Source organism: Bombina bombina, chromosome 1 (assembly GCF_027579735.1).
Source record: "Bombina bombina isolate aBomBom1 chromosome 1, aBomBom1.pri, whole genome shotgun sequence".
Taxonomy (NCBI): Eukaryota; Metazoa; Chordata; class Amphibia; order Anura; family Bombinatoridae; genus Bombina; species Bombina bombina.
Window position 1 is genome coordinate 190,082,901 of NC_069499.1, and position 27,049 is coordinate 190,109,949.

Sequence of the window (27,049 nt, forward strand, 5' to 3'; positions counted from 1 at the left end):
ACATTCTAATTTGAGAAGTTGGCAGGCCTCTGAGATATCTTCTTTGACCTTCACAGTGGTTGTTTTGCCATCCTGAAATATATGAAGCGCGAAGGGGAATCCCCATCGATACGCTATTTGATTCTTCCGTAGCAATTGTGTTAGGGGACGTAGTGCTGAGCGTTTCTGTAAGGTTCTGAGACATAAGTCTTGATAGAATTGTATTACAGATCCTTTAAATTTAAAAGTCAGATTCTTCCTAGCTGCTGCCATTATCTCCTCCTTTTCTTGAAAGCGGGATAATTTAGATATTATATCTCTTGGAGGTTCCCCCTCCTTCGGTTTCGCTCTTAGAGCTCTATGAGCTCTTTCCAATTGAAATTTTCCTTCTTCAGATGACCCTGTGATGGCTTGAAATAGATGTTTTAAATACTCATTTAATTCTGTTGCAGTTATTAATTCTGGAACACCCTTTAGGCGTATGTTGCATCTCCTGCTTCTATTTTCTAAGTCTTCAATCTTTTCAAGAATATCTTCTATATCCTGTTGTTGATCTGTCAGTTGATGTGTAATGTTAGTGATATCTTCTTCTATGGATTCATCCTTTTCTTCTGGTGTTTCCACTTTTGTTCCAAGCTCCAATATATCTTGTTTAATTTCTGCAAGACTGCTTGTAATTGTATCTTGAAATGAATCCATTTTTCCCCACATCTTATTAAAGTTTGCATTGATATCTTTTTTGGAGACTAGGTTCCTTAAGTCCCCTTTAGTAGCAGGAATGTCACCATCATGTTGCTGAGGTTCCAGTTCCTGTTCTAACTCCTCATCTTGTGTGTTAGGCTCCATTTCCTTTATTTTATCACTTTTAGATGATTTGAAGAAAAGATTTTTTGCAGCAAATTTACCTGGTGTAGTTAATTTATTTTGTCTTTTAGTTGCCATGTTGCAATGAATATTGCTAGTGCTAGAGAAACTGTGCTGCCTTTGCTTTTGTATGTTAATGCAGAGTCAACAGAGTTCAAACAATGCAAATAGTAGATTTTAGTTAATGAGGGCAAATGCAGCTGTTATCTCAAACTGTATCTTCAATACAATTTAAATGCTGTAGCTTTTTTCTTTTTTTAAAACAAGTTCATACATAGACCTGTTGTAATCTCTGTTGCCTTTAGCTGATATTGTAGCCTGGGAAGAGTTATGAGGGAAAAAGAATTGCAAACTGTCACTGTTTTTTCTCTCTGCTGTATTAAGATTATGAACGGACTTCTCCACACTTGCTTTATCTTAATATTTATTTCCCTCAGTCTTAAATATCACTGTATGTAGTGCTAAAACCTCCCTGGTTTATTTGTGTATCGATTTCCCTTTGCACTATTTAAAATAGATTGTTAGGCGTTGTGTTATATTCAGAAGCTAGCTAGGGGTCCTGTCCGGTGGCCATCTTTGTTTATTCCCACATGGCTATATAACGTTTTATAACTCTTATATTCTTATCATCCTTAAGCATGTATATTGTTTATATGCTTACCGGACTTCTAGTGGAGATATACCAGGTTACTTGTTATGTTGTTGAAGCTGAGATGATTTTTCTGTCTCCATTTCTGAGTAGCTCCTTTTTCTTGTTTCCCTGCAGCTTGTAAGATCTTTTTCCAGCTTGAATTCCTTTATCTGCAGTTTTGTGATCACATCTTTGGTTGCTGTCTGCTATTGTAAAGGGTATTTAATGTCCTATAACAGACCTGCAAGCTTTTGAGAGTTATAAACCCACTTTCTCTTGAAACTACAGCAGGAGCTCACACTTTACATGTCTGCCACCATGCTCATCCAGGCTCCGCCCCCTAACTATCTCATTTTAAAGGAACATTGGACAGTAAATACATTCTATGGGGTCTGGATTGTTAAAGGGACAGTATACACTCATTTTCATATAACTGCATGTAATAGACACTACTATAAAGAATAAGATGCACAGATACTGATATAAAAATCCAGTATAAAATGGTTTAAAAACGTACTTAGAAGCTTTTAGTTTAGCTCTGTTGAAAAGGCAGCTGGAAAGCCCACTGCAAGTGGGAAATAAGACACTCCCCCCCTCCCCCTTCTTTTGCATATGAAAAGACCCTTTTTTTAAAAAACAAGCTTTATGGGCTTTATAAATAGATCATCTACAAAACATTTATGCCAAGAAAAAATGAGTGTATAATGGCCCTTTAAGAACAAAAGTGAGGCTTACATGCTTATTGACTGACACAGGAATCGATCAGTTGAAAAAAACATTGCTGGATCACAACTAAATAGTGTAAAATTGTAAATGTAAAGCTTTTCCCACCTACCACACATCATTTCCTGCCCCTAGAGTAACAGTTTTACCCTCATGAACGAATCAGTTATTATTAAAAAAAAAAAAAATTGTTGCATTCATTTATTCAATTATTTGCTAAAAATTGTTTTGCGTCTAGCAACCGTTTATAAGCATTGTGGCAAAGTGATGCTATAAAGTGAAACGACATGTCACATATGCCCAAAGGAAAGACTAGAGTCTACCAAATCTGATGTCCTGTTGCATACAAGTTTAGTTTTTTTATGCTTAGCTCATGCATAATACAGTACCCTGATAAACACTTCACAAACAATATTTCTTCTACTAGATACGACGAGTCCACGGATTCATCCTTACTTATGGGATATTATCCTCCTGCTAACAGGAAGTGGCAAAGAGCACCACAGCAGAGCTGTATATATAGCTCCTCCCTTCTCTCCACCCACAGTCATTCTCTTTGCCTATACTAGTAATAGGAAGAGGTAAAGTGAAAGAGGTGTTAAAATGATAGTTTTTATTTTCTTCAATCAAGACTTTTTTTATTTTAAATGGTACCGGTGAGTACTATTTTTCCTCAGGCAGCATATGGAAGAAGATTTCTGCCTGGAGGTTGATGATCTTAGCAGATGTCACTAAGATCCATATGAGTTCCCACAGAATGGCTGAGGAGTATTAGAGAAGCTTCAGTGTGGGGAACGTTTTCATGCTACAAGCATTGAGGTATGTTCAGTCATTTATTTCTGAAGAGACTGTGATATTTCAGAACAGGCTGACATAGTTCCCAAGAGGGAAGGGGTAGCAGTAAACCTATAGACATAAGAAGGGGTATTACTGGAGACCTGTGTATGAATTATTATGGGCTAAATGCAGCAAGAAAATGATGGCAGCATGGTTAGACACTGGGGCAGCATAACGTTTTTATTTGCTCAAACGGTTAATAATCACTGGTGTTGGGCATTGTGCTGGGGTTCAAATGGCTTTATTGTACATTTCGGATGCTTAAATCCACATGGCTAGTTTCTATACCGCTTCCTTGCGTTTTTTTAGGCTGACATTATATCACATATGATGGGCGGGGCCTATTTTTCGCGCCTCAGATGCACAGTTGATTTTCACAAGAAGGCAGCAAACTTCAGCTTCGGTTGGGCCCAAACTGAGAAATAGGTTACCGGAATCATAGCGAGACCTTTGTCAGACCCCTGAGGTGCAGGGGGTTCTTTAAGTTGTTTTCATAACGTTTTAGGTATAACATTTCTCCAACATAGGTGTGTCCGGTCCACGGCGTCATCCTTACTTGTGGGATATTCTCTTCCCCAACAGGAAATGGCAAAGAGCCCAGCAAAGCTGGTCACATGATCCCTCCTAGGCTCCGCCTACCCCAGTCATTCTCTTTGCCGTTGTACAGGCAACATCTCCACGGAGATGGCTTAGAGTTTTTTAGTGTTTAACTGTAGTTTTTATTATTCAATCAAGAGTTTGTTATTTTAAAATAGTGCTGGTATGTACTATTTACTCTGAAACAGAAAAGAGATGAAGAATTCTGTTTGTATGAGGAAAATGATTTTAGCAACCGTTACTAAAATCCATGGCTGTTCCACACAGGACTGTTGAGAGGAATTAACTTCAGTTGGGGGAACAGTGAGCAGTCTTTTGCTGCTTGAGGTATGACACATTCTAACAAGACGATGTAATGCTGGAAGCTGTCATTTTCCCTATGGGATCCGGTAAGCCATTTTTATTCAGACAGTAAATAAGGGCTTCACAAGGGATTATTAAGACTGTAGACATTTTCTGGGCTAAATCGATCATATTTACACATATTTAGCCTTGAGGAATCATTTAATCTGGGTATTTTTTGTAAAATAATATCGGCAGGCACTGTTTTTGACACCTTATTCTATAGGGGCTTTCCCTAATCTTAGTCAGAGCCTCATTTTCGCGCCGGTATGGCGCACTTGTTTTTGAGAAAAGCATGACATGCAGCTGCATGTGTGTGGAGCTCTGATACATAGAAAAGTCTTTCTGAAGGCATCATTTGGTATCGTATTCCCCTTTGGGCTTGGTTGGGTCTCAGCAAAGCAGATTCCAGGGACTGTAAAGGGGTTAAATATAAAAACGGCTCCGGTTCCGTTATTTTAAGGGTTAAAGCTTCCAAATTTGGTGTGCAATACTTTTAAGGCTTTAAGACACTGTGGTGAAATTTTGGTGAATTTTGAACAATTCCTTCATACTTTTTCGCAATTGCAGTAATAAAGTGTGTTCAGTTTAAAATTTAAAGTGACAGTAACGATTTTATTTTAAAACGTTTTTTGTGCTTTGTTATCAAGTTTATGCCTGTTTAACATGTCTGAACTACCAGATAGATTGTGTTCTGACTGTGGGGAAGCCAAGGTTCCTTCTCATTTAAATAGATGTGATTTATGTCATAAAAAATTTAGTAAAAATGATGCCCAAGATGATTCCTCAAGTGAGGGGAGTAAGCATGGTACTGCATCATCCCCTCCTTCGTCTACACCAGTCTTGCCCATACAGGAGGCCCCTAGTACATCTAGCGCGCCAATACTCCTTACTATGCAACAATTAACGGCTGTAATGGATAATTCTATCAAAAACATTTTAGCCAATATGCCCACTTATCAGCGAAAGCGCGACTGCTCTGTTTTAGAAAATACTGAAGAGCATGAGGACGCTGATGATATTGTTTCTGAAGGGCCCCTACACCAGTCTGAGGGGGCCAGGGTGGTTTTGTCTGAGGGAGAAATTTCAGATTCAGGAAAAATTTCTCAACAAGCTGAACCTGATGTGATTACTTTTAAATTTAAGTTGGAACATCTCCGCGCTCTGCTTAAGGAGGTGTTATCCAATTTGGATGATTGTGATTATCTGGTCATTCCAGAAACACTATGTAAAATGGACAAGTTCCTAGAGGCCCCGGGGCCCCCCCGAAGCTTTTCCTATACCCAAGCGGGTGGCGTACATTGTTAATAAAGAATGGGACAGGCCCGGTATACCTTTCGTACCTCCCCCCATATTTAAAAAATTGTTTCCTATAGTCGACCCCAGAAAGGACTTATGGCAGACAGTCCCCAAGGTCGAGGGGGCGGTTTCTACTCTAAACAAGCGCACCACTATACCCATAGAAGATAGTTGTGCTTTCCAAGATCCTATGGATAAAAAATTAGAAGGTTTGCTAAAAAAGATGTTTGTTCAGCAAGGTTACCTTCTACAACCAATTGCATGCATTGTCCCTGTCACTACAGCCGCGTGTTTCTGGTTCGATGAGCTAGAAAAGGCGATTATTAGTAATTCTTCTTCTTATGAGGAGATTATGGACAGAATTCGTGCTCTTAAATTGGCTAATTCTTTCACCCTAGACGCCACCTTGCAATTGGCTAGGTTAGCGGCGAAAAATTCTGGGTTTGCTATTGTGGCGCGCAGAGCGCTTTGGTTAAAATCTTGGTCAGCGGATGCGTCTTCCAAGAACAAATTGCTTGACATTCCTTTCAAGGGGAAAACACTGTTTGGTCCTGACTTGAAAGAGATTATCTCTGATATCACTGGGGGCAAGGGCCACGCCCTTCCTCAGGATAGGTCTTTCAAGGCCAAAAATAAACCTAATTTTCGTCCCTTTCGCAGAAACGGACCAGCCCCAAGTGCTACGTCCTCTAAGCAGGAGGGTAATACTTCTCAAGCCACTCCAGCCTGGAGACCAATGCAAGGCTGGAACAAAGGAAAGCAGGCCAAGAAACCTGCCACTGCTCCCAAGACAGCATGAGATGCGGGCCCCCGATCCGGGACCGGATTTGGTGGGGGGCAGACTCTCTCTCTTCACTCAGGCTTGGGCAAGAGATGTTCTGGATCCTTGGGCGCTAGAAATAGTCTCCCAAGGTTATCTTCTGGAAGTGATTCATCCTGTTCCATTAAAAGAACGAGGGATGGGGTTCTACTCCAATCTGTTCGTAGTTCCCAAAAAAGAGGGAACGTTCAGACCAATCTTAGATCTCAAGATCCTAAACAAGTTTCTCAAGGTTCCATCGTCCAAAATGGAAACCATTCGAACAATCCTTCCATCCAGGAAGGTCAATTCTTGACCACGGTGGATTTAAAGGATGCGTATTTACATATTCCTGTCCACAAGGAACATCATCGGTTCCTAAGGTTCGCATTCCTGGACAAGCATTACCAGTTCGTGGCGCTTCCTTTTGGATTAGCCACTGCTCCAAGGATTTTCACAAAGGTACTAGGGTCCCTTCTGGCGGTGCTAAGACCAAGGGGCATTGCTGTAGTACCTTACTTGGACGACATTCTGATTCAAGCGTCGTCCCTTCCTCAAGCAAAGGCTCACACGGACATAGTCCTGGCCTTTCTCAGATCTCACGGATGGAAAGTGAACGTGGAAAAGAGTTCTCTATCTCCGTCGACAAGAGTTCCCTTCTTGGGAACAATAATAGACTCCTTAGAAATGAGGATTTTTCTGACAGAGACCAGAAAAACAAAACTTCTAAACTCTTGTCGGATACTTCATTCCGTTCCTCTTCCTTCCATAGCGCAGTGCATGGAAGTGATAGGTTTGATGGTAGCGGCAATGGACATAGTTCCTTTTGCGCGCATTCATCTAAGACCATTACAACTGTGTATGTTCAGTCAGTGGAATGGGGACTATACAGACTTGTCTCCGAAGATACAAGTAAATCAGAGGACCAGAGACTCACTCCGTTGGTGGCTGTCCCTGGACAACCTGTCACAAGGGGTGACCTCCCGCAGACCAGAGTGGTCATTGTCACGACCGACGCCAGTCTAATGGGCTGGGGCGCGGTCTGGGGATCCCTGAAAGCTCAGGGTCTTTGGTCTCGGGAAGAATCTCTTCTACCGATAAGTATTCTGGAACTGAGAGCGATATTCAATGCTCTCAAGGCTTGGCCTCAGCTAGCGAGGGCCAAGTTCATACGGTTTCAATCAGACAACATGACGACTGTTGCGTACATCAACCATCAGGGGGGAACAAGGAGTTCCCTGGCGATGGAAGAAGTGACCAAAATCATTCAATGGGCGGAGACTCGCTCCTGCCACCTGTCTGCAATCCACATCCCAGGAGTGGAAAATTGGGAAGCGGATTTTCTGAGTTGTCAGACATTGCATCCGGGGGAGTGGGAACTCCATCCGGAACTCTTTGCCCAAATCACTCAACTGTGGGGCATTCCAGACATGGATCTGATGGCCTCTCGTCAGAACTTCAAGGTTCCTTGCTACGGGTCCAGATCCAGGGATCCCAAGGCGACTCTAGTAGATGCACTAGTAGCACCTTGGACCTTCAAACTAGCTTATGTATTCCCGCCGTTTCCTCTCATCCCCAGGCTGGTAGCCAGGATCAATCAGGAGAGGGCGTCGGTGATCTTGATAGCTCCTGCGTGGTCACGCAGGACTTGGTATGCAGATCTGGTGAATATGTCATCGGCTCCACCATGGAAGCTACCTTTGAGACGAGACCTTCTTGTTCAAGGTCCGTTCGAACATCCGAATCTGGTCCCACTCCAGCTGACTGCTTGGAGATTGAACGCTTGATCTTATCAAAGCGAGGGTTCTCAGATTCTGTTATTGATACTCTTGTTCAGGCCAGAAAGCCTGTAACTAGAAAAATTTACCACAAAATTTGGAAAAAATATATCTGTTGGTGTGAATCTAAAGGATTCCCTTGGGACAAGGTTAAGATTCCTAAGATTCTATCCTTCCTTCGAGAAGGATTAGAAAAAGGATTATCTGCAAGTTCCTTGATGGGACAGATTTCTGCCTTGTCTGTGTTACTTCACAAAAAGCTGGCAGCTGTGCCAGATGTTCAAGCCTTTGTTCAGGCTCTGGTTAGAATCAAGCCTGTTTACAAACCTTTGACTCCTCCTTGGAGTCTCAACTTAGTTCTTTCAGTTCTTCAGGGGGTTCCGTTTGAACCCTTACATTCCGTTGATATTAAGTTATTATCTTGGAAAGTTTTGTTTTTGGTTGCAATTTCTTCTGCTAGAAGAGTTTCAGAATTATCTCTGCTCTGCAGTGTTCTCCTCCTTATCTGGTGTTCCATGCAGATAAGGTGGTTTTACGTACCAAAAGTTGTTTCTAACAAAAACATTAACCAGGAGATAGTCGTGCCTTCTCTGTGTCCGAAACCAGTTTCGAAGAAGGAACGTTTGTTGCACAATTTGGATGTTGTTCGCGCTCTAAAATTCTATTTAGATGCTACAAAGGATTTTAGACAAACATCTTCCTTGTTTGTTGTTTATTCTGGTAAAAGGAGAGGTCAAAAAGCAACTTCTACCTCTCTCTCCTTTTGGATTAAAAGCATCATCAGATTGGCTTACGAGACTGCCGGACGGCAGCCTCCTGAAAGGATCACAGCTCCTTCCACTAGGGCTGTGGCTTCCACATGGGCCTTCAAGAACGAGGCTTCTGTTGATCAGATATGTAGGGCAGCGACTTGGTCTTCACTGCACACTTTTACCAAATTTTACAAGTTTGATACTTTTGCTTCTTCTGAGAAAGGTTTTGCAAGCCGTGGTGCCTTCCATTTAGGTGACCTGATTTGCTCCCTCCCTTCATCCGTGTCCTAAAGCTTTGGTATTGGTTCCCACAAGTAAGGATGACGCCGTGGACCGGACACACCTATGTTGGAGAAAACAGAATTTATGTTTACCTGATAAATTACTTTCTCCAACGGTGTGTCCGGTCCACGGCCCGCCCTGGTTTTTTAATCAGGTCTGATGATTTATTTTCTTTAACTACAGTCACCACGGTATCATATGGTTTCTCCTATGCAAATATTCCTCCTTTACGTCGGTCGAATGACTGGGGTAGGCGGAGCCTAGGAGGGATCATGTGACCAGCTTTGCTGGGCTCTTTGCCATTTCCTGTTGGGGAAGAGAATATCCCACAAGTAAGGATGACGCCGTGGACCGGACACACCGTTGGAGAATGTAATTTATCAGGTAAACATAAATTCTGTTTTTTTCTTATAGAGGTTAATTTGTCCCTTACTTGTGGTGCAATATTAGGCTACAATATAAGAAGGATATATGCTAAATTTGTAAGCTTAATAGCATTCTGAAGCAGATGTGGAAAAATTGTGCGCTTTTTTACTCTTAAAGGCGCAGTACCGTTTTTCAAAATTGGTGTTTTTTTCAATAAATAAAGTGTTTTCACAACTTTTTGTGGTTATTACTAGCCTGTTCAACATGTCTGACATTGAAGAAAGTCAATGCTCTATGTGTTTAGAAGCCATTGTGGAACCCCCACTTACATTGTGTCCCTCTTGTACTGAAAGGGCCTTACACTGCAAAGAACATATTTTATGTGATAAAAGTATGTCTAAGGATGATTCTGAAGAAAAGCAGGTTATGCCTTCCAATTCTCCCCAAGTGTCACAACCTTTAACGCCCACTCAAGCGACACCAAATACTTCTAGTGCGTCTAATTCTTTTTCTCTGCAAGATATGGCTGCAGTTATGTCTACTACCCTTACAGAGGTATTATCTAAACTGCCAGGTTTACAGGGTAAGTAGGTCAGGTATTAAGGTAAATACTGAGCCCTCTGATGCCTTATTGGCCATTTCCGATGTACCCTCACAGTGTTCTGATTTGGGGGTCGGAGAATTGCTGTTTGAGGGAGAGCTTTCAGATTCAGGAAATGTGTTACCTCAGACAGATTCGGACGTGATGTCCTTTAAATTTAAGCTTGAACACCTCCCGCCTGTTACTCCGGGAGGTTTTAGCGGATGATTGTGGCCCTATTGTGATCCACCAGAGAAATTGTGTAAGATGGATAAATATTTAGAGGTACATACTTACACTGATGTTTTTCCAGTCCCTAAAAGAATTTCGGACATTGTTACTAAGGAATGGGATAGACCAGGCATTCCGTTCTCTCCCCCTCCTAATTTTAAGAAAATGTTTCCCATATCTGACACCATTCGGGATTCTTGGCAAACGGTCCCTAAGGTGGAGGGAGCTATTTCTACCCTAGCTAAGCATACAACTATACCTATTGAGGACAGTTGTGCTTTCAAAGATCCTATGGTTAAAAAATTATAGGGTCTTCTAAAGAAATTGTTTATTCATCAGGGTTTTCTTCTTCAACCTATAGCTTGCATTGTTCCAGTTACTATTGCAGCAACTTTTTGGTTCGAGGCTTTAGAGGAGTCTCTTAAGGTTGAGACCCCATTAGATGATATTTTGGATAGAATTAAGGCTCTCAAGCTGGCTAATTCTTTTATTACTGATGCCGCTTTTCAAATGGCTAAATTAGCTGCGAAAAATGCAGGTTTTGCCATTTTAGCGTGTAGAGCGTTATGGCTGAAATCTTGGTCTGCTGATGTGTCATCAAAATCTAAGCTTTTAGCTATTCCTTTTAAAGGTAAGACCCTATTTGGGCCTGAATTGAAGGAAATCATTTCTGACATTACTGGAGGTAGAGGTCATGCCCTAACTCAGGATAAGACTTTTAAGGTGAGGGCTAAACAAAATAATTTTCGTTCCTTTCGAAACTTTAAAGGAGGACCCTCTACTTCCTCTTCCGCTACAAAGCAGGAGGGGAATTTTGCTCAATCCAAGTCAGTCAGGAGACCTAACCAGGCCTGGAATAAAGGTAAACAAGCCAAGAAGCCCACTGCTGCTACCAAGACTGCATGAAAGGGCAGCCCCCGATCCGGGACCGGATTTAGTAGGGGGCAGACTTTCTCTCTTCGCTCAGGCTTGGGCAAGAGATGTTCAGTATCCCTGGGCATTGGAAATTGTGTCCCATGGGTATCAGCTGGAATTCAAGGATTTTGTCCCAAGAGGGAGATTTCATCTTTCACGTTTGTCTGTAGACCAGACAAAAAGAGAGGCGTTCTTACGCTGTGTAAAAGACCTCTATACCATGGGAGTAATTTGCCCAGTTCCAAAACTAGAACAGGGACAGGGGTTTTACTCAAATCTGTTCGTGGTTCCCAAAAAAGAGGGAACATTCAGACCAATTTTAGATCTCAAATGTCTAAACAAATTTCTCAGAGTCCCATCGTTCAAGATGGAGACTATACAAACGATTTTGCCAATGATCCAGGAGGGTCAATATATGACCACCGTGGACCTGAAGGATGCGTATCTTCACATTCCTATCCACAAAGATCATCATCAGTTTCTAAGGTTCGCCTTTCTGGACGAACATTATCAGTTTGTGGCCCTTCCTTTTGGGTTGGCCACAGCTCCCAGAATCTTCACAAAGGTGCTAGGTCCCTTCTGGCGGTTCTCAGGCCGCGGGGCATAGCAGTAGCGCCCTATTTGGACGATATTCTGATCCAGGCGTCAACTTATCATCTGACCAGATCTCACACGGACACCGTGTTGGCGTTCCTAAGAACTCACGGTTGGAAAGTGAATGTAGAAAAAAGTTTGCTAGTTCCACTAACAAGAGTTCCATTCTTGGGAACTCTGATAGACTTGGTAGACATAAAAATATTTCTGACGGAGGTCAGAAAGTCAAAGATTCTAATTACTTGCCGAGCACTTCAGTCCATTCCTCGGCCATCAGTGGCTCAGTGTATGGAGGTCATTGGATTAATGGTAGCGGCAATGGACATCGTTCCGTTTGCTCGCTTTCATCTCAGACCACTGCAGCTGTGCATGCTCAGACAGTGGAATGGGGATTATGCAAATTTATCTCCTCAGATAAGTCTGGATCAGGAGACCAGAGATTCTCTTCTTTGGTGGTTGTCACAGGATCATCTGTCCCAGGGAATGTGCTTCCGCAGGCCAGCATGGGTAATCGTGACAACGGACTCCAGCCTCTTGGGCTGGGGTGCAGTCTGGAATTCTCTGAAGGCTCAGGGTATTTGGACTCAGGAGGAGTCTCTACTACCAATCAATATTCTGGAACTGAGAGCAATATTCAACGCGCTTCAGGCGTGGCCTCAGTTGGCTTTGGCCAAATTCATAAGATTCCAGTCGGACAATATCACGACTGTAGCATATATCAATCATCAGGGGGGAACTAAGAGTTCTCTAGCGATGATAGAGGTTTTAAAGATAATCCGATGGGCAGAGGCTCACTCTTGCCATCTATCAGCAATCTATATCCCAGGAGTAGAGAACTGGGAAGCGGATTTTCTAAGTCATCAGACTTTTCATCCGGGGGAGTGGGAACTCCATCCGGAGGTGTTTGCATCATTGATTCGTCAATGGGGCACACCGGAATTGGATCTGATGGCATCTCGTCAGAATGCCAAACTTCCTCGTTACGGGTCCAGGTCAAGGGATCCCCAAGCTGTACTGATAGATGATCTAGCAGTACCTTGGTCGTTCAACCTGGCTTATGTGTTTCCACCATTTCCTCTCCTGCCTCGTGTGATTGCAAGAATCAAACAGGAGAGAGCTTCGGTAGTCCTAATTGCGCCTGCATGGCCACGCAGGACTTGGTATGTGGATCTAGTGGACATGTCCTCTCTGCCACCGTGGAAACTTCTGTTGAGACAGGAACTTCTCATTCAAGGTCCGTTCCAACATCCAAATCTAAATTCTCTGCAGCTGACTGCCTGGAGATTGAACGCTTGATCTTATCTAAGCGGGGATTCTCTGAGTCGGTCATTGATACTGGCTCGCAAGCCTGTCACTAGAAAGATTTACCATAAGATATGGCGTAAATATCTTTATTGGTGTGAATCCAAGGGCTACTCATGGAGTAGGGTTAGGATTCCTAGGATTTTGTCTTTTCTCCAAGAAGGATTGGAGAAGGGATTATCAGCTAGTTCCTTGAAAGGGCAAATTTCTGCTTTGTCAATTCTACTACTCAAGCGTCTGGCGGATGTCTTTTTGTCAGGCTTTAATCAGAATCAAGCCTGTATTTAAACCTATTGCTCCGCCATGGAGTTTGAATTTAGTTCTCAATGTTCTTCAAGGGGTTCCGTTTGAACCCATGCATTCCATAGATATTAAGCTTCTATCTTGGAAAGTTTTGTTTTTAGTTGCTATCTCTTCTGCTCAAAGAGTTTCTGAGCTCTCTGCGTTACAATGTGATTCGCCTTATCTTATATTCCATTCTGATAAGGTGGTTTTACGTACTAAACCTGGATTCCTTCCTAAGGTTGTTTCAAATAAGAATATTAATCAGGAAATTGTTGTTCCTTCCTTGTGTCCTAATCCTTCTTCTAAGAAGGAGCGTCTGTTACATAACTTGGACGTGGTTCGGACCTTGAAGTTTTACTTACAAGCGACCAAGGATTTCCGTCAAACATCTTCGTCGTATCGTAGAAGAAATCAATTTATCAGGTAAGCATAAATTTCCTTATTATGGGCAATCCTGGTGTATACAATATTTATAGATTTCTTGAACTGTTTTTTAAAATCTTACCCAGGCTCTTCAGTCATACATGTTCATCTATGAGTCTATACTGCTACCTAGTGTAGACGTGAATAACCCAAGAGGGAAAATTCAGTTTCAGAAGACACATAAATAGCATGAGAGCAAGGGAACGATGTATCTCAGCATTTTACCACGCTCTACGAACATTTTGGATTATTCTACATTCAGTATATCTGTATACACCTTCATTTCTGCTGGCTGTTGAAAACCTGTGAATCCCTGTGTTTGTATTAATCTGTATATTAGACATTAGTAGCAGAATCATGATTAGACACGAGCCTTATACCATAATAAAATGACAGTACTGTTACAAATCCCAACCAAAATCCTACTGTATCAGAGCACTTTGTAGAGATTGTTTTTTTTTTTTTAATTTTGTTAATCATTTATACCGTATGAAACGGATTACTGTGCTTTAATATATAGGTTGATATAGAATGTTGTTAAGAGATTCAGTTTTGTATTATATAATTTTCCTTTATGTTTCTCTCCTTTTCTCTTTTGTTTTTCTTCTATGATTCAGGCTTATCTCAGCATGTAGTCTCAGACTATGAGCATGTTGTAGCTCTGCTGGAGGAAGGGATACAAAACAGGTATTGCTACTAAACTTACTACTGAATCCTTAGGGTTACCATAGCTCCTTTTCTTCCTAATGGGAAAAAGTCCACAGCCGCATTTATTACATATGGGAAATAAGAACCTGGCCACCAGGAGGAGGCAAAGACCCACCAGCCAAAGGCTTAAATACTCCTATTAATGTTAATATGTCTCTTATGGAGGGTGCTACCCTTCGACATGGGACAGGAGTTTTAAGTAGTCCTGTTAGCCTCTCGTGGAGGGCCTGGGCGAAAGTTAGAGCCTGGAGATGCAGTGGGAGCTTCCCCTGCGACACCATCCCGACTCGTTATAACAGCTCCTTTCAGCACTTGGCGTTGTCGAACTTCACTTCGCTATCTGCTGTTTTCTCTCGAGTCCATGACGGAGGCGCTGCTACTATTCGTCACACTTGTTCCACGGCATAGATTCTGGTAAGATCATTTTATTACATTTTCTGTAATGTGATTTATTATGACAGAATAGTATGGGCCTCACTGAGGCACCTTCAGTACAGATCTTGGAATCAAGGGATATTTCCTCCTTAGGGTGGATTGGTGAGCGGGGAAGAGGTCTCTTATCATGTTTCTTATGTGATTCAACCTGCATGGGTATGTGTGTATGGGCTCTGAGGCTGAGACATGAAGCGTTACTCTATGCAGTTCATAGTGCCTTTTTCTCTTGTTAAGTGTATTCAGTCCACGGGTCATCCATTACTTATGGGATATTCTCCTTCCCAACAGGAAGTTGCAAGAGGATCACCCAAGCAGAGCTGCTATATAGCTCCTCCCCTCACATGTCATATCCAGTCATTCTCTTGCAAGTCTCAACATAGTAGGAAGGCTGTGAGAGGAGTGTGGAGTTTTTATACTTAATTATTTCTTCAATCAAAAGTTTGTTATTTTAAATGGCACCGGAGTGTGCTGTTTTTCTCTCAGGCAGTATTTAGAAGAAGAACCTGCCTGCGTTTTTTATGATCTTAGCAGAAGTAACTAAGATCCACTGGCTGTTCTCGCACATTCTGAGGATTGGGGTAACTTCAGAAAAGGGAATAGCATGCGGGGTCCCCTGCAAACGAGGTATGTGCAGTAAAATATTTTTCTAAGGAATGGAATTGACTAAGAAAATACTGCTGATACCGATGTAATGTAAGTACAGCCTTAAATGCAGTAGTAGCGACTGGTATCAGGCTGATGAGTGTATGTGCAGTAAAGTAATTTTCTAAGGAATGGAATTTGACTAAGAAAATGCTGTTAATACTGAAGTAATGTATGAGCCTTAACTGCAGTAGAAGCGACTGGTAGCAGGCTTATTAATAACACTACATAACCTTTAAAATGGATGTTAAAATGTTTACTGGCATGTTAATCGTTTTTTGTGAGGTACTTTGGTGATAAAACTTATTGGGGCATGATTTTTTCCACATGGCTAACATATATTTCTGCATAGAAACAGTTAACTGAGGTTTCCCACTGTTGTAATATGAGTGGGAGGGGCCTATTTTAGCGCTTTTTTGTGCAGTAAAAATTCAGTCACAGTCTTCCTAATTATTCCTCCATGATCCAGGACGTCTCTAGAGAGCTCAGGGGTCAAAAAACGTTGATAAAAACGTTTATTGTTAAATTGATTATCCGTTTTGGGTATTAAGGGGTTAATCATCCATTTGCTGGTGGGTGCAATCCTTTGCTAATTTAATACATTTACTGTGAAAATTTGGTTGCTATAACTGATTTGGTTCATTGTTATTTCAACTGTGACAGTTTTTTTGTGCTTAAAGGCGCAGTAAGGCGCAGTAGCGTTTTTTATATTGCTTGTAAATTTATTTGAAAGTATTTTCCAAGCTTGCTAGTCTCATTGCTAGTCTGTTTACACATGAATCTGTTTGTTCACTATGTTTGAAGGCCAATGTGGAGCCCCATAGAAATATGTGTACTAAATGCATTGATGTCACTTTAAATAAAAGTCAGTCTTTACCTGTAAAGAAATTATCACCAGACAACGAGGGGGAAGTTATGCCGACTAACTCTCCTCACGTGTCAGTACCTTCGCCTCCCGCTCAGGAGGTGCGTGATATTGTGGCGCCAAGTACATCAGAGAGGCCCATACAAATCACTTGGGAAGACATGGCTACTGTTATGACAGAAGTATTATCTAAATTGCCAGAATTAAGAGGCAAGCGCGATAGCTCTGGGTTAAGGACAGAGCGCGCTGATGATGTGAGAGCCATGTCCGATACTGCGTCACAATTTGCAGAACATGAGGACGGAGAGCTTCATTCTGTGGGTGACGGATCTGATCCAGGGAGACCGGATTCAGAGATTTCTAATTTTAAATTTAAGCTTGAGAACCTCCGTGTATTGCTAGGGGAGGTATTAGCGGCTCTGAATGATTGTAACACGGTTGCAATTCCAGAGAAATTATGTAGGCTGGATAGATACTATGCGGTGCCGGTGTGTACTGATGTTTTTCCTATACCTAAAAGGCTTACAGAGATTATTAGCAAGGAGTGGAATAGACCCGGTGTGCCCTTTTCCCCTCCTCCTATATTTAGGAAAATGTTTCCAATAGACGCCACCACACGAGACTTATGGCAGACGGTCCCTAAGGTGGAGGGAGCAGTTTCTACTTTAGCTAAGCGTACCACTATTCCGGTGGAGGATAGTTGTGCTTTTTCGGATCCAATGGATAAAAAATTAGAAGGTTACCTTAAGAAAATGTTTGTTCAACAAGGTTTTATCTTACAGCCCCTTGCATGCATTGCGCCTGTCACTGCTGCTGCGGCATTCTGGTTTGAGTCTCTGGAAGAGGCCATTCGCACTTTCGTAACTTCAAGGCAGGAGCAGCATCAACTTCCTCCGCCCCAAAACAGGAAGGAACTGTTGCTCGTTACAGACAGGGCTGGAAAGCTAACCAGTCCTGGAACAAGGGCAAGCAGGCCAGAAAACCTACTTCTGCCCCTAGGACAGCATGAAGAGAGGGCCCCCTATCCGGAAACGGATCTAGTGGGGGGCAGACTTTCTCTCTTCGCCCAGGCTTGGGCAAGAGATGTCTAGGATCCCTGGGCGTTGGAGATCATATCTCAGGGATATCTTCTGGACTTCAAAGCTTCTCCTCCACAAGGGAGATTTCATCTTTCAAGGTTATCAGCAAACCAAATAAAGAAAGAGGCGTTTCTACGCTGTGTACAAGACCTCTTACTAATGGGGGTGATCCACCCAGTTCCGCGGACGGAACAAGGGCAAGGATTTTACTCATATCTGTTTGTGGTTCCCAAGAAAGAGGGAACCTTCAGACCAATCTTGGACCTAAAAATCTTAAACAAATTCCTAAGGGTTCCATCATTCAAAATGGAAACTATTCGAACCATCCTACCCATGATCCAAGAGGGTCAGTATATGACCACAGTGGACTTAAAGGATGCCTACCTTCACATACCGATTCACAAAGATCATTATCGGTACCTAAGATTTGCCTTTCTAGACAGGCATTACCAATTTGTAGATCTTCCCTTCGGGTTAGCTATGGCCCCGAGAATTTTTACAAAGGTTCTGGGCTCACTTCTGGCGGTGCTAAGACCGCGAGGCATAGCGGTGGCTCCGTACCTAGACGACATTCTGATACAAGCGTCAAGTTTTCAAATTGCCAAATCTCATACAGAGATAGTTCTGGCATTTCTGAGGTCGCATGGGTGGAAGGTGAACGTGGAAAAGAGTTCTCTATTACCACTCACAAGGGTTTCCTTCCTAGGGACTCTTATAGATTCTATAGAGATGAAAATTTACCTGACGGAGTCCAGGTTATCAAAACTTCTAAATGCTTGCCGTGCCCTTCATTCCATTCCACACCCGTCAGTAGCTCAGTGCATGGAAGTAATCGGCTTAATGGTAGCGGCAATGGACATAGTACCATTTGCGCGCCTGCATCTCAGACCGCTGCAATTATGCATGCTAAGTCAGTGGAATGGGGATTACTCAGATTTGTCCCCTCCACTAAATCTGGATCAAGAGACCAGAGATTCTCTTCTCTGGTGGCTTTCTCGAGTCCATCTGTCCAGGGGTATGACCTTTCGCAGGCCAGATTGGACGATTGTAACAACAGATGCCAGCCTTCTAGGTTGGGGCGCAGTCTGGAACTCCCTGAAGGCTCAGGGATTGTGGACTCAGGAGGAGAAACTCCTCCCAATAAATATTCTGGAATTAAGAGCAATATTCAATGCTCTTCTAGCTTGGCCTCAGTTAGCGACACTGGGGTTCATCAGATTTCAGTCGGACAACATCACGACTGTGGCTTACGTCAACCAGGAACCAGGAGTTCCCTAGCGATGTTGGAAGTCTCAAAGATAATTCGCTGGGCAGAGTCTCACTCTTGCCACCTGTCAGCGATCTATATCCCAGGCGTGGAGAACTGGGAGGCGGATTTTCTAAGTCGCCAGACTTTTCATCCGTGGGAGTGGGAACTTCATCCGGAGGTCTTCGCTCAACTGATTCATCGTTGGGGCAAACCAGAACTGGATCTTATGGCGTCTCGCCAGAACGCCAAACTTCCTTGTTACGGATCCAGGTCCAGGGACCCGGGAGCGGCGCTGATAGATGCTCTAGCAGCCCCTTGGGTTTTCAACATGGCTTATGTGTTTCCACCATTTCCGCTGCTTCCTCGGCTGATTGCCAAGATCAAACAGGAGAGAGCATCAGTGATTCTGATAGCGCCTGCGTGGCCACGCAGGACCTGGTATGCAGACCTAGTGGACATGTCGTCCGGTCCACCATGGTCTCTGCCTCTGAGGCAGGACCTTCTAATTCAGGGTCCTTTCAACCATCCAAATCTAATTTCTCTGAGGTTGACTGCATGGAGATTGAACGCTTGATTCTATCAAAGCGTGGCTTCTCGGAGTCGGTTATTGATACCTTAATACAGGCTCGGAAACCTGTTACCAGAAAAATTTACCATAAGATATGATGTAAATATTTATATTGGTGCGAATCCAAGAGTTACTCATGGAGTAAGGTTAGGATTCCTAGGATATTGTCTTTTCTACAAGAGGGTTTAGAAAAGGGCTTATCTGCTAGTTCGTTAAAGGGACAGATTTCTGCTCTGTCTATTCTTTTACACAAACGTCTGGCAGAAGTTCCAGACATTCAGGCTTTTTGTCAGGCTTTGGCTAGGATTAAGCCTGTGTTTAAGACTGTTGCTCCGCCGTGGAGCTTAAACTTAGTTCTTAAAGTTCTTCAAGGTGTTCCGTTTGAACCCCTTCATTCCATTGATATTAAGCTGTTATCTTGGAAAGTTCTGTTTTTGATGGCTATTTCCTCGGCTCGAAGAGTCTCTGAGTTATCTGCCTTACATTGTGATTCTCCTTATCTGATTTTCCATTCAGACAAGGTAGTTCTGCGTACTAAACCTGGGTTCTTACCTAAGGTAGTTTCTAACAGGAATATCAATCAAGAGATTGTTGTTCCATCATTGTGTCCTAACCCTTCTTCAAAGAAGGAACGACTTTTGCATAATCTGGACGTAGTCTGTGCCCTGAAGTTCTATTTACAGGGAACTAAAGATTTTCGTCAAACTTCTTCCCTGTTTGTCGTTTACTCTGGACAGAGGAGAGGTCAAAAAGCTTCGGCTACCTCTCTCTCCTTTTGGCTTCATAGCATAATACGTTTAGCCTATGAGACTGCTGGACAGCAGCCCCCTGAAAGAATTACAGCTCATTCCACTAGAGCTGTGGCTTCCACCTGGGCCTTTAAAAATGAGGCCTCTGTTGAACAGATTTGCAAGGCTGCGACTTGGTCTTCGCTTCATACCTTTTCAAAATTTTACAAATTTGACACTTTTGCTTTTTCGGAGGCTGTTTTTGGGAGAAAGGTTCTACAGGCAGTGGTTCCTTCCGTTTAAAGTTCCTGCCTTGTCCCTCCCATCATCCGTGTACTTTAGCTTTGGTATTGGTATCCCATAAGTAATGGATGACCCGTGGACTGAATACACTTAACAAGAGAAAACATAATTTATGCTTACCTGATAAATTTATTTCTCTTGTAGTGTATTCAGTCCACGGCCCGCCCTGTCTTTTTAAGGCAGATCTAAATTTTAATTAAAACTCCAGTCACCACTGCACCCTATGGTTTCTCCTTTCTTGTCTTGTTTCGGTCGAATGACTGGATATGACATGTGAGGGGAGGAGCTATATAGCAGCTCTGCTTGGGTGATCCTCTTGCAACTTCCTGTTGGGAAGGAGAATATCCCATAAGTAATGGATGACCCGTGGACTGAATACACTACAAGAGAAATAAATTTATCAGGTAAGCATAAATTATGTTTTTCTCAGCTTGTGATTGCACAACCTAGGACTGAAAACCTTTGAGTTATGAGTATATGCCTGTTGGTTTAGACTTGTTTATCCTTTTATGTGGGCCTAGATTTGCCGCCTTTCAGTGGCGCGCTTTTTGGATTTCGCTGGGCATTTGCTGACCGTGCGTGTTTATGCTTGGACGGGTTTCTTCCCCTTCCGCATTCCTGACAGAGTGGCGACGGAGGAAAGAGTCTGCTCCGCTGAGGTCTGGTCATAGGAGGTGGTGAGTGCCCCAGCCATTGTGTGTCAGGTGCCAGTAGTTTTTTTCCAATATTGTGCGTTTATATTAATCCTAGCCATGGAGGATTCTGATGCCGGGACTATTGTTTTATCAGATTATGAGGATTGTTGTTTGGCCCCATTGTCGCAAGTCTACCACTCTTGTCTCTTGTGCCTGAATGGTTTGCCGGGTCCCTTGGGCTCGGGGGACCCTGGTTCTACTGAACCATCAGCCTCCGGGAGCTCTGTTCCTCAGGAGGCGCCTTCCCAATCGCACACGCCTTTTTACTTTCACAGGGGACCCTGACTTTGATGTCTCCTCCGCGCACGGTGACTTGTTTCCCCCGGAGATGGAGGTACATTTTTGTTTTAATATTTTATTGGCTCTGATTCGTCTGCAAGATCCCAAGGTTTCCTTGCAGTTATGTGCCTGCCTGCCTATCCCGGGTGTTCAGACCGTGAAAGGCACTAGAGTATTCCCCCCGATGGTGATTGTTCCCCCTTGTTGTTCTTTTCATTATAGGATTGTGCGGCTGCGTGTCCTACTACAACGTCTTTTTTACCTATTGGATCCTTTCCTTTATCGTCCGGGGACTTCAGTGCTTGCACGGTTCTTCGTTATAGATTAATGGGGATAATCTTATCTCCGGTCGGTCTATTATGAGCTTTCCCAGCCTTTTTTTCTTGCGTCTGGCTGGTCTGGCGGGACCTACTGGTTCACTTGTTTTTGTTGTTTGTTTTTATAAACTACACTTTTCCTCGCGACCTTCAGGTCTTGAAGTAAGGAGTGCTTGGGCTGGCCGTGTCAGTCTGCTCCAGAGACATGGGCCGGTGGAGTCCCACCACGTCCCTTCGCGTCCCCGGCCTGAGGGGTGCGGTCCTTTTTTTTTACCCAGCAGTAGGTACAGAAAAATCAAATTACAAGTCTTGCGCCACGCAGGACCCGATATCATGTATTGTAAAAACAACAAAGAAAAAAATAGAAAATTATCAGTATTACACAAAATTCTGCCAGTACATAGCATCCAAACTTAACATCATCTCATGTACATCAGTTCTGTAAACATTTATCTCTTCACTTTGGAGAGGAGAAGAAAAAAAAAAAAAAGGAATTATTCTCTCACTCCCCTCCCCGCCACCCTCCTACCCATATCCACAGCTATCCTCTTATAAATTATAAATTAACCCCTGCCTTCAATGCTTATGGGCTATCCCTGGGATTTTCATTCAAACTTATCCTACCTTACTAGGATCTAGAGATCAATCTCCCTACATCAAGTCAGCCATGTTGAAGGAAAAAGATTGGCTATCACAAGCTCAGCAAACAAGATAGAGTTTAGAAAAGGAGATAATATACGTCTTTGAATAAGGAGTGGGAATGATTTAATAAGTGGGAGCCAATCCAAGAGGAAGATTCTTATCCTGGGTTCAGCTAAAAAGTTTGTATAATAAGATTTAAATAATATCTGATATTGTATTTCTTTAAGAAATAGTGAGAAGCTTGGTGCCACATGATCTTTCCAGCTTTTCAATATTAAGTGTCTTGTAGTAAGAATAATAGTATTTAGAACTTTAATCATTCTTTTAGATCTAAGATCAGAACATGTAAGGAGGAATATATCTTCTGCTGTATAAACATTATAATCTTGGTACAGTTTACTACCAAGATTTGCCCTATTGTCCTCATTAGGTCTAGAATTTGACTCTAGACTGTTTGCCCTTTCCTTTTTTTTTGTCTCCGCATTTGCGGACCTTTGCTCGGCACATGGTGGTTGCACGTTAGTTGCTTTGCTGCCGGTGTTGTGGGGGCTTGAGAGGCTCTAGATCTTATTCCTTTATTGTTGGGCTCTGGATGGTCTATCTTGACTTTTCTCCTTTGGCCTGACGGGGTGTGCTTTTTGGATCGGTAGATGTTTTTTTCGGAGAATCCATTCTATTAGCTTGGATGCTCGACTTAGATCTAGCCATCTTATGGTCCTTTCAAGAGCAAGATTCGATTCCATCTGGTTTACATACATTTATGTTGCCTTGTGGGCTTGCCCTTTGGGATTCCGTGTTCTCCGGTTTGTGTGAATTATCCCGGTGTTCTGGTCGCTTTTTCTTCATCGCGTGCCTGGTTGTTTTTTCTCCCTCCCTTTGTGTGAGGATGGGTCCTTATTGTCAGCTGTAAGCCTGATGGTTAGCTTCGCTACCTAGCGAGCGGTGGGTTTGCAGTTTGACTCCACTGATACTATTGCACCTTGGTTGCTAGCAAACTTTTAAGGGTCCGAAAGAGTTTTCTTTGTTCCCTCTGGAGGATTCCACGGTTGTCGAGAGGATTGGTTCTCGGATGGGTTTCAGCTGCTTTGAGGCCTATAGTGGTGTTGTGTTGGTCTACACTGTCTAGGTTGTGAAGGAGCGTGATGTTTTGTGTTCCTTCAAGTAGCGGCTGTGCTTCCTCTCTCACGCTTTTAGCATGGTCGTCTTTTCTCGATCGTTCTTTGGCTGCGGAAGTTTTTCCTAGCTTGTGAGGCATCCTCAGTCTATTGTGGACTGGGTGTGGGTCTTGACTGTGGTAAGGGATTTTCCCTTTGCGTTCCTGATCAGTGCTGACACTCGCCCACTCGGTTTCTGCGTCTGCCGGTCCTTGGGATCCTTTGTTTCACTCTGGTCATTTCCTGTTTTCTGCTGCTGTCTTTTTCTACCCTGACATATGTTCAGGTGAGCCTAGCGAGTGGATCTTGGTTGTCTTCTTGAAGGCCTGAGTTGGTCTTTCTGTCCTGTCTGGTTTTCCCTCTGGGAATTGTTAATTGGGTTCTTCTTGTCGGTTTAAGGGGCTGTGACTGGGTTGTTGCCCCTCAGAGTGGGGTCTTCACGGTCTGTGTCTCGATTGCATCTACTTGTGGTAACTGTCCAGGTCCTTTGGACTGTTGGTGTCTTTGCGTCCACTGAGTCTTTTTTTTTTCTTTCAATTATGTTGTTCCCGGTTTTCGGACGAAACGGGACTTTGTTTTCTGGGAATATGTTTTTTCGGTGGGTGCCTTCAATGGTCCGCCTCTTACCCTCCCGTCTTGGCATTCTGTGTCCTCTTTGGCTTGGGTATAAATTTCCCATAAGCAATGAATGCGGCAGTGGACTCTTTCCCATTAGGAAGAAAAACATAAATTATGCTTACCTGATAATTTCCTTTCCTTCCGTGGGAAAGAGTCCACAGCCCCCCGCACGTTTTGAGGCGTTGTTGTTGTTGTTTTCATCTTCTGGCACCTTTTCAGCTTGATGCTTCTTCCACTGTTCCTTGTTCCTCGGCTGAATGACTGGGGGATAGGGGAAGGGGAAGCCTTTGGCTGGTGGGTCTTTGCCTCCTCCTGGTGGCCAGGTTCTTATTTCCCATAAGTAATGAATGCAGCTGTGGACTCTTTCCCACGGAAGAAAAGGAAATGATCAGGTAAGCATAATTTATGTTTTTTTCTAAAATATATATGTAAATGTGTGTGTTTTATTTATCTATTTATATATATATATATATATATATATATAAAAACATTTGAGCGTTTCCTCTCATCCTCGTGTCTGAACACTTGTCAATATGGTTTAACTTTTCTGTCCTTTTAAAGGGACAGTCTATACCAGAATTGATATTGTTTGAAAAGAATAGATAACGCCTTTACTACCCATTCCCCAACTTTGCACAACCAACATTGTTATATTAATATACTTTATAACATTTAAACCTCTAAATTGCTGCCTGTTTCTAAGCCACTAAAGACAGCCTCTTAATCACATGCTTTTTTTTTTTGCTTTTCACAACAGAGGAGTGCTTATTCATGTGGGCCATATAAATAACATTGTGCTATCGCCCGTGGGTTGTGGCAGACACTGCACTAATTGGATAAAATGCAAATCAATATATAATTTTAAAAAAGTCATGTGATCAGGGGGCTGTCAGAAAAGGTTTAGATACAAGGTAATCACAGAGGTAAAAAGTGTATTAATATAACCATGTTGGTTATGCAAAACTGGAGAATGGGTAATAAAGGCATTAGCTATCTTTTTAAGCAATAACATTTTTGGAGTGTCCCTTTAACTATTCTATGCTTTAAGATAATATCTACAAATTCTACCATATGGAAGAGAGGAAGCTCTTAAATGCTTGTGTTTTTTATAATGTATTGTTAGTCCAATAAAGATATATATATATATATATATATATATATATATATATATATCTGTATATATATACATATATATATATATATATATATATATTGTTATCACTGCTTACTGCAATACTTACTTCAGCAGAGTATGAAATGTATGAGAAATTGCTATTAGGGTTACTTTTATGTACGCAATAGCTAGTTTTGTTTTTTTAAAACACGACCCATTAAAATAGGTTGTTATGGCAGGAAATCAGATGTCTTTATTTTATCACTGTCTGTACACACTTGCTTCTATATATTATCTCTGTCTATTTACCAAAGCCCAATGCCTAGAGAGAATAGCCTTAACCTCTCCTAGCCCCCACTAGGTTTATAATTTATTCTGCTGGCTATGTTTACATAGCCTTTTTTCATAGCCTATATTTAAGTATAAAAACCTTTAGTATAGGTAGGGATACCACAGGCAAAATCAGCTATTACAAAAGTAAAGGATTTGTAAATAATTTAAAACACTGCAGCAGGTAAAATGGATTTCTGGGAACACATCAAATGGAAATTAAAAAAAAGGGGTGCACTGTCTCTTTAAATCTTACTTGTCTTTGCAATCATTGCCCTACATATTCCCAGTCCTTCAGTGAGGTTGTACATTGGATACAATGTCCTTCAGTGAGGTTGTACATTGGATACAATGCAAAAAATGTCTTCGTTTAACATAACAAACTGTTATAGATTGTGAACCTGACTTGAGCAGAAGAGTCTTTATTGCAAAATAAATCTAAAGTTTTGTAAACTTTAAATTCCTTGTTAAGCTTTACTAAGAAAGAAGTGGGCAATCCCCTAACCTTTAAGGTTTTCAAATTATTATTATTATTATTATCAGGTATTTGTAGAGCGCTAACAGGTTTTGCAGAGCAAATGATAAAAACATGTGCACTGTATATCTCACTTTAATTGTACTTTTGGGAACTTTTAGCTTTTTTCTACTCTATTGCTCTTGTATTTCCATGATGCTTTTATATAACATTTTATATAATAAGCACTGTTATACTTATAACACAACATGACAAAGTGTTTGTAAAATGATTCTGCCTAAACTTCCATATCTATCCATATTATTGCTTAGGTTAGATCAGAGTGTTCTTCAGTGTGACAAAGTGTACTGTCTACTAAACACGAGCCAGCCTGCGTTATAATGTTTTTATAAATTTAAAATTATTTTTTTCCCTGTTAAGAATTACAGCAGCCACTCACATTCATGATGCCAGCAGCCGCTCTCATGCCATTTTTACCATCCAGTACACACAGGTTAGTACCCTTGACTCAATTTTGTAGCAATTTGTAAGAAATGCTGTGAATTGAGAGGCTACAGGAGTAACAGGGCAGCCATACAGGGGCTAAACTACTACTCAGCCTCACCCTGCAAGTGCTTAATTTATTCTTATGTGTAGATCCAATTTATATGTTCTTGCCTTATGTAAGTTTGTTATATGCTAAATAATTGTTTATTGGAAATTTGATTTTAACGAATATACTAATTAACCCCTAATCTGCCGGCCCTAACATCACCGCCACCTACCTACATTTATTAACCCCTAATCTGCCGCCCCCAACGTCGCCGCCACTATTCTCAATTTATTAACCCCTAAACCTAAGTCTAACCCTAACCCTAACACCCCCTAGCTTAAATATAATTTAAATAAATCTAAATAAAATTACTATAATTAACTAAATAATTCCTATTTAAAACTAAATACTTACCTATAAAATAAACCCTAAGCTAGCTACAATATAACTAATTGTATCATTGCTTAGGGTTTATTTTTATTTCACAGGCAAGCTTGTGTTTATTTTAACTAGGTAGAATAGTTATTAACTATTTAATAACTACCTAGATAAAATAAATACAAAAGTACCTGTAAAATAAAACCTAACCTAAGTTACAATTACACCTAACACTACACTATAATTAAATTAATTCCCTAAATTAAATACAATTAAATGCAATTAAATAAAATTATCTAAAGTACAAAAACAAACAAACACTAAATTACAGAAAATAATAAACAAATTACAAGATTTTT

General features: G+C 41.8%; 1 protein-coding gene across 2 annotated transcripts in view; it reads left to right on the forward strand.

Moving 5' to 3' along the window:
• STARD9 (StAR related lipid transfer domain containing 9) overlaps positions 1–27,049 on the forward strand; it is a 511,030-nt gene that overhangs the window by 256,204 nt on the left and 227,777 nt on the right. For both annotated transcript variants that reach the window (XM_053697793.1, XM_053697794.1), the window contains exons 8-9: positions 14,197–14,266; positions 26,201–26,273. In XM_053697793.1, coding sequence (XP_053553768.1) covers positions 14,197–14,266; positions 26,201–26,273 — 143 coding nt within the window. The remainder of the gene's footprint in view (positions 1–14,196; positions 14,267–26,200; positions 26,274–27,049) is intronic.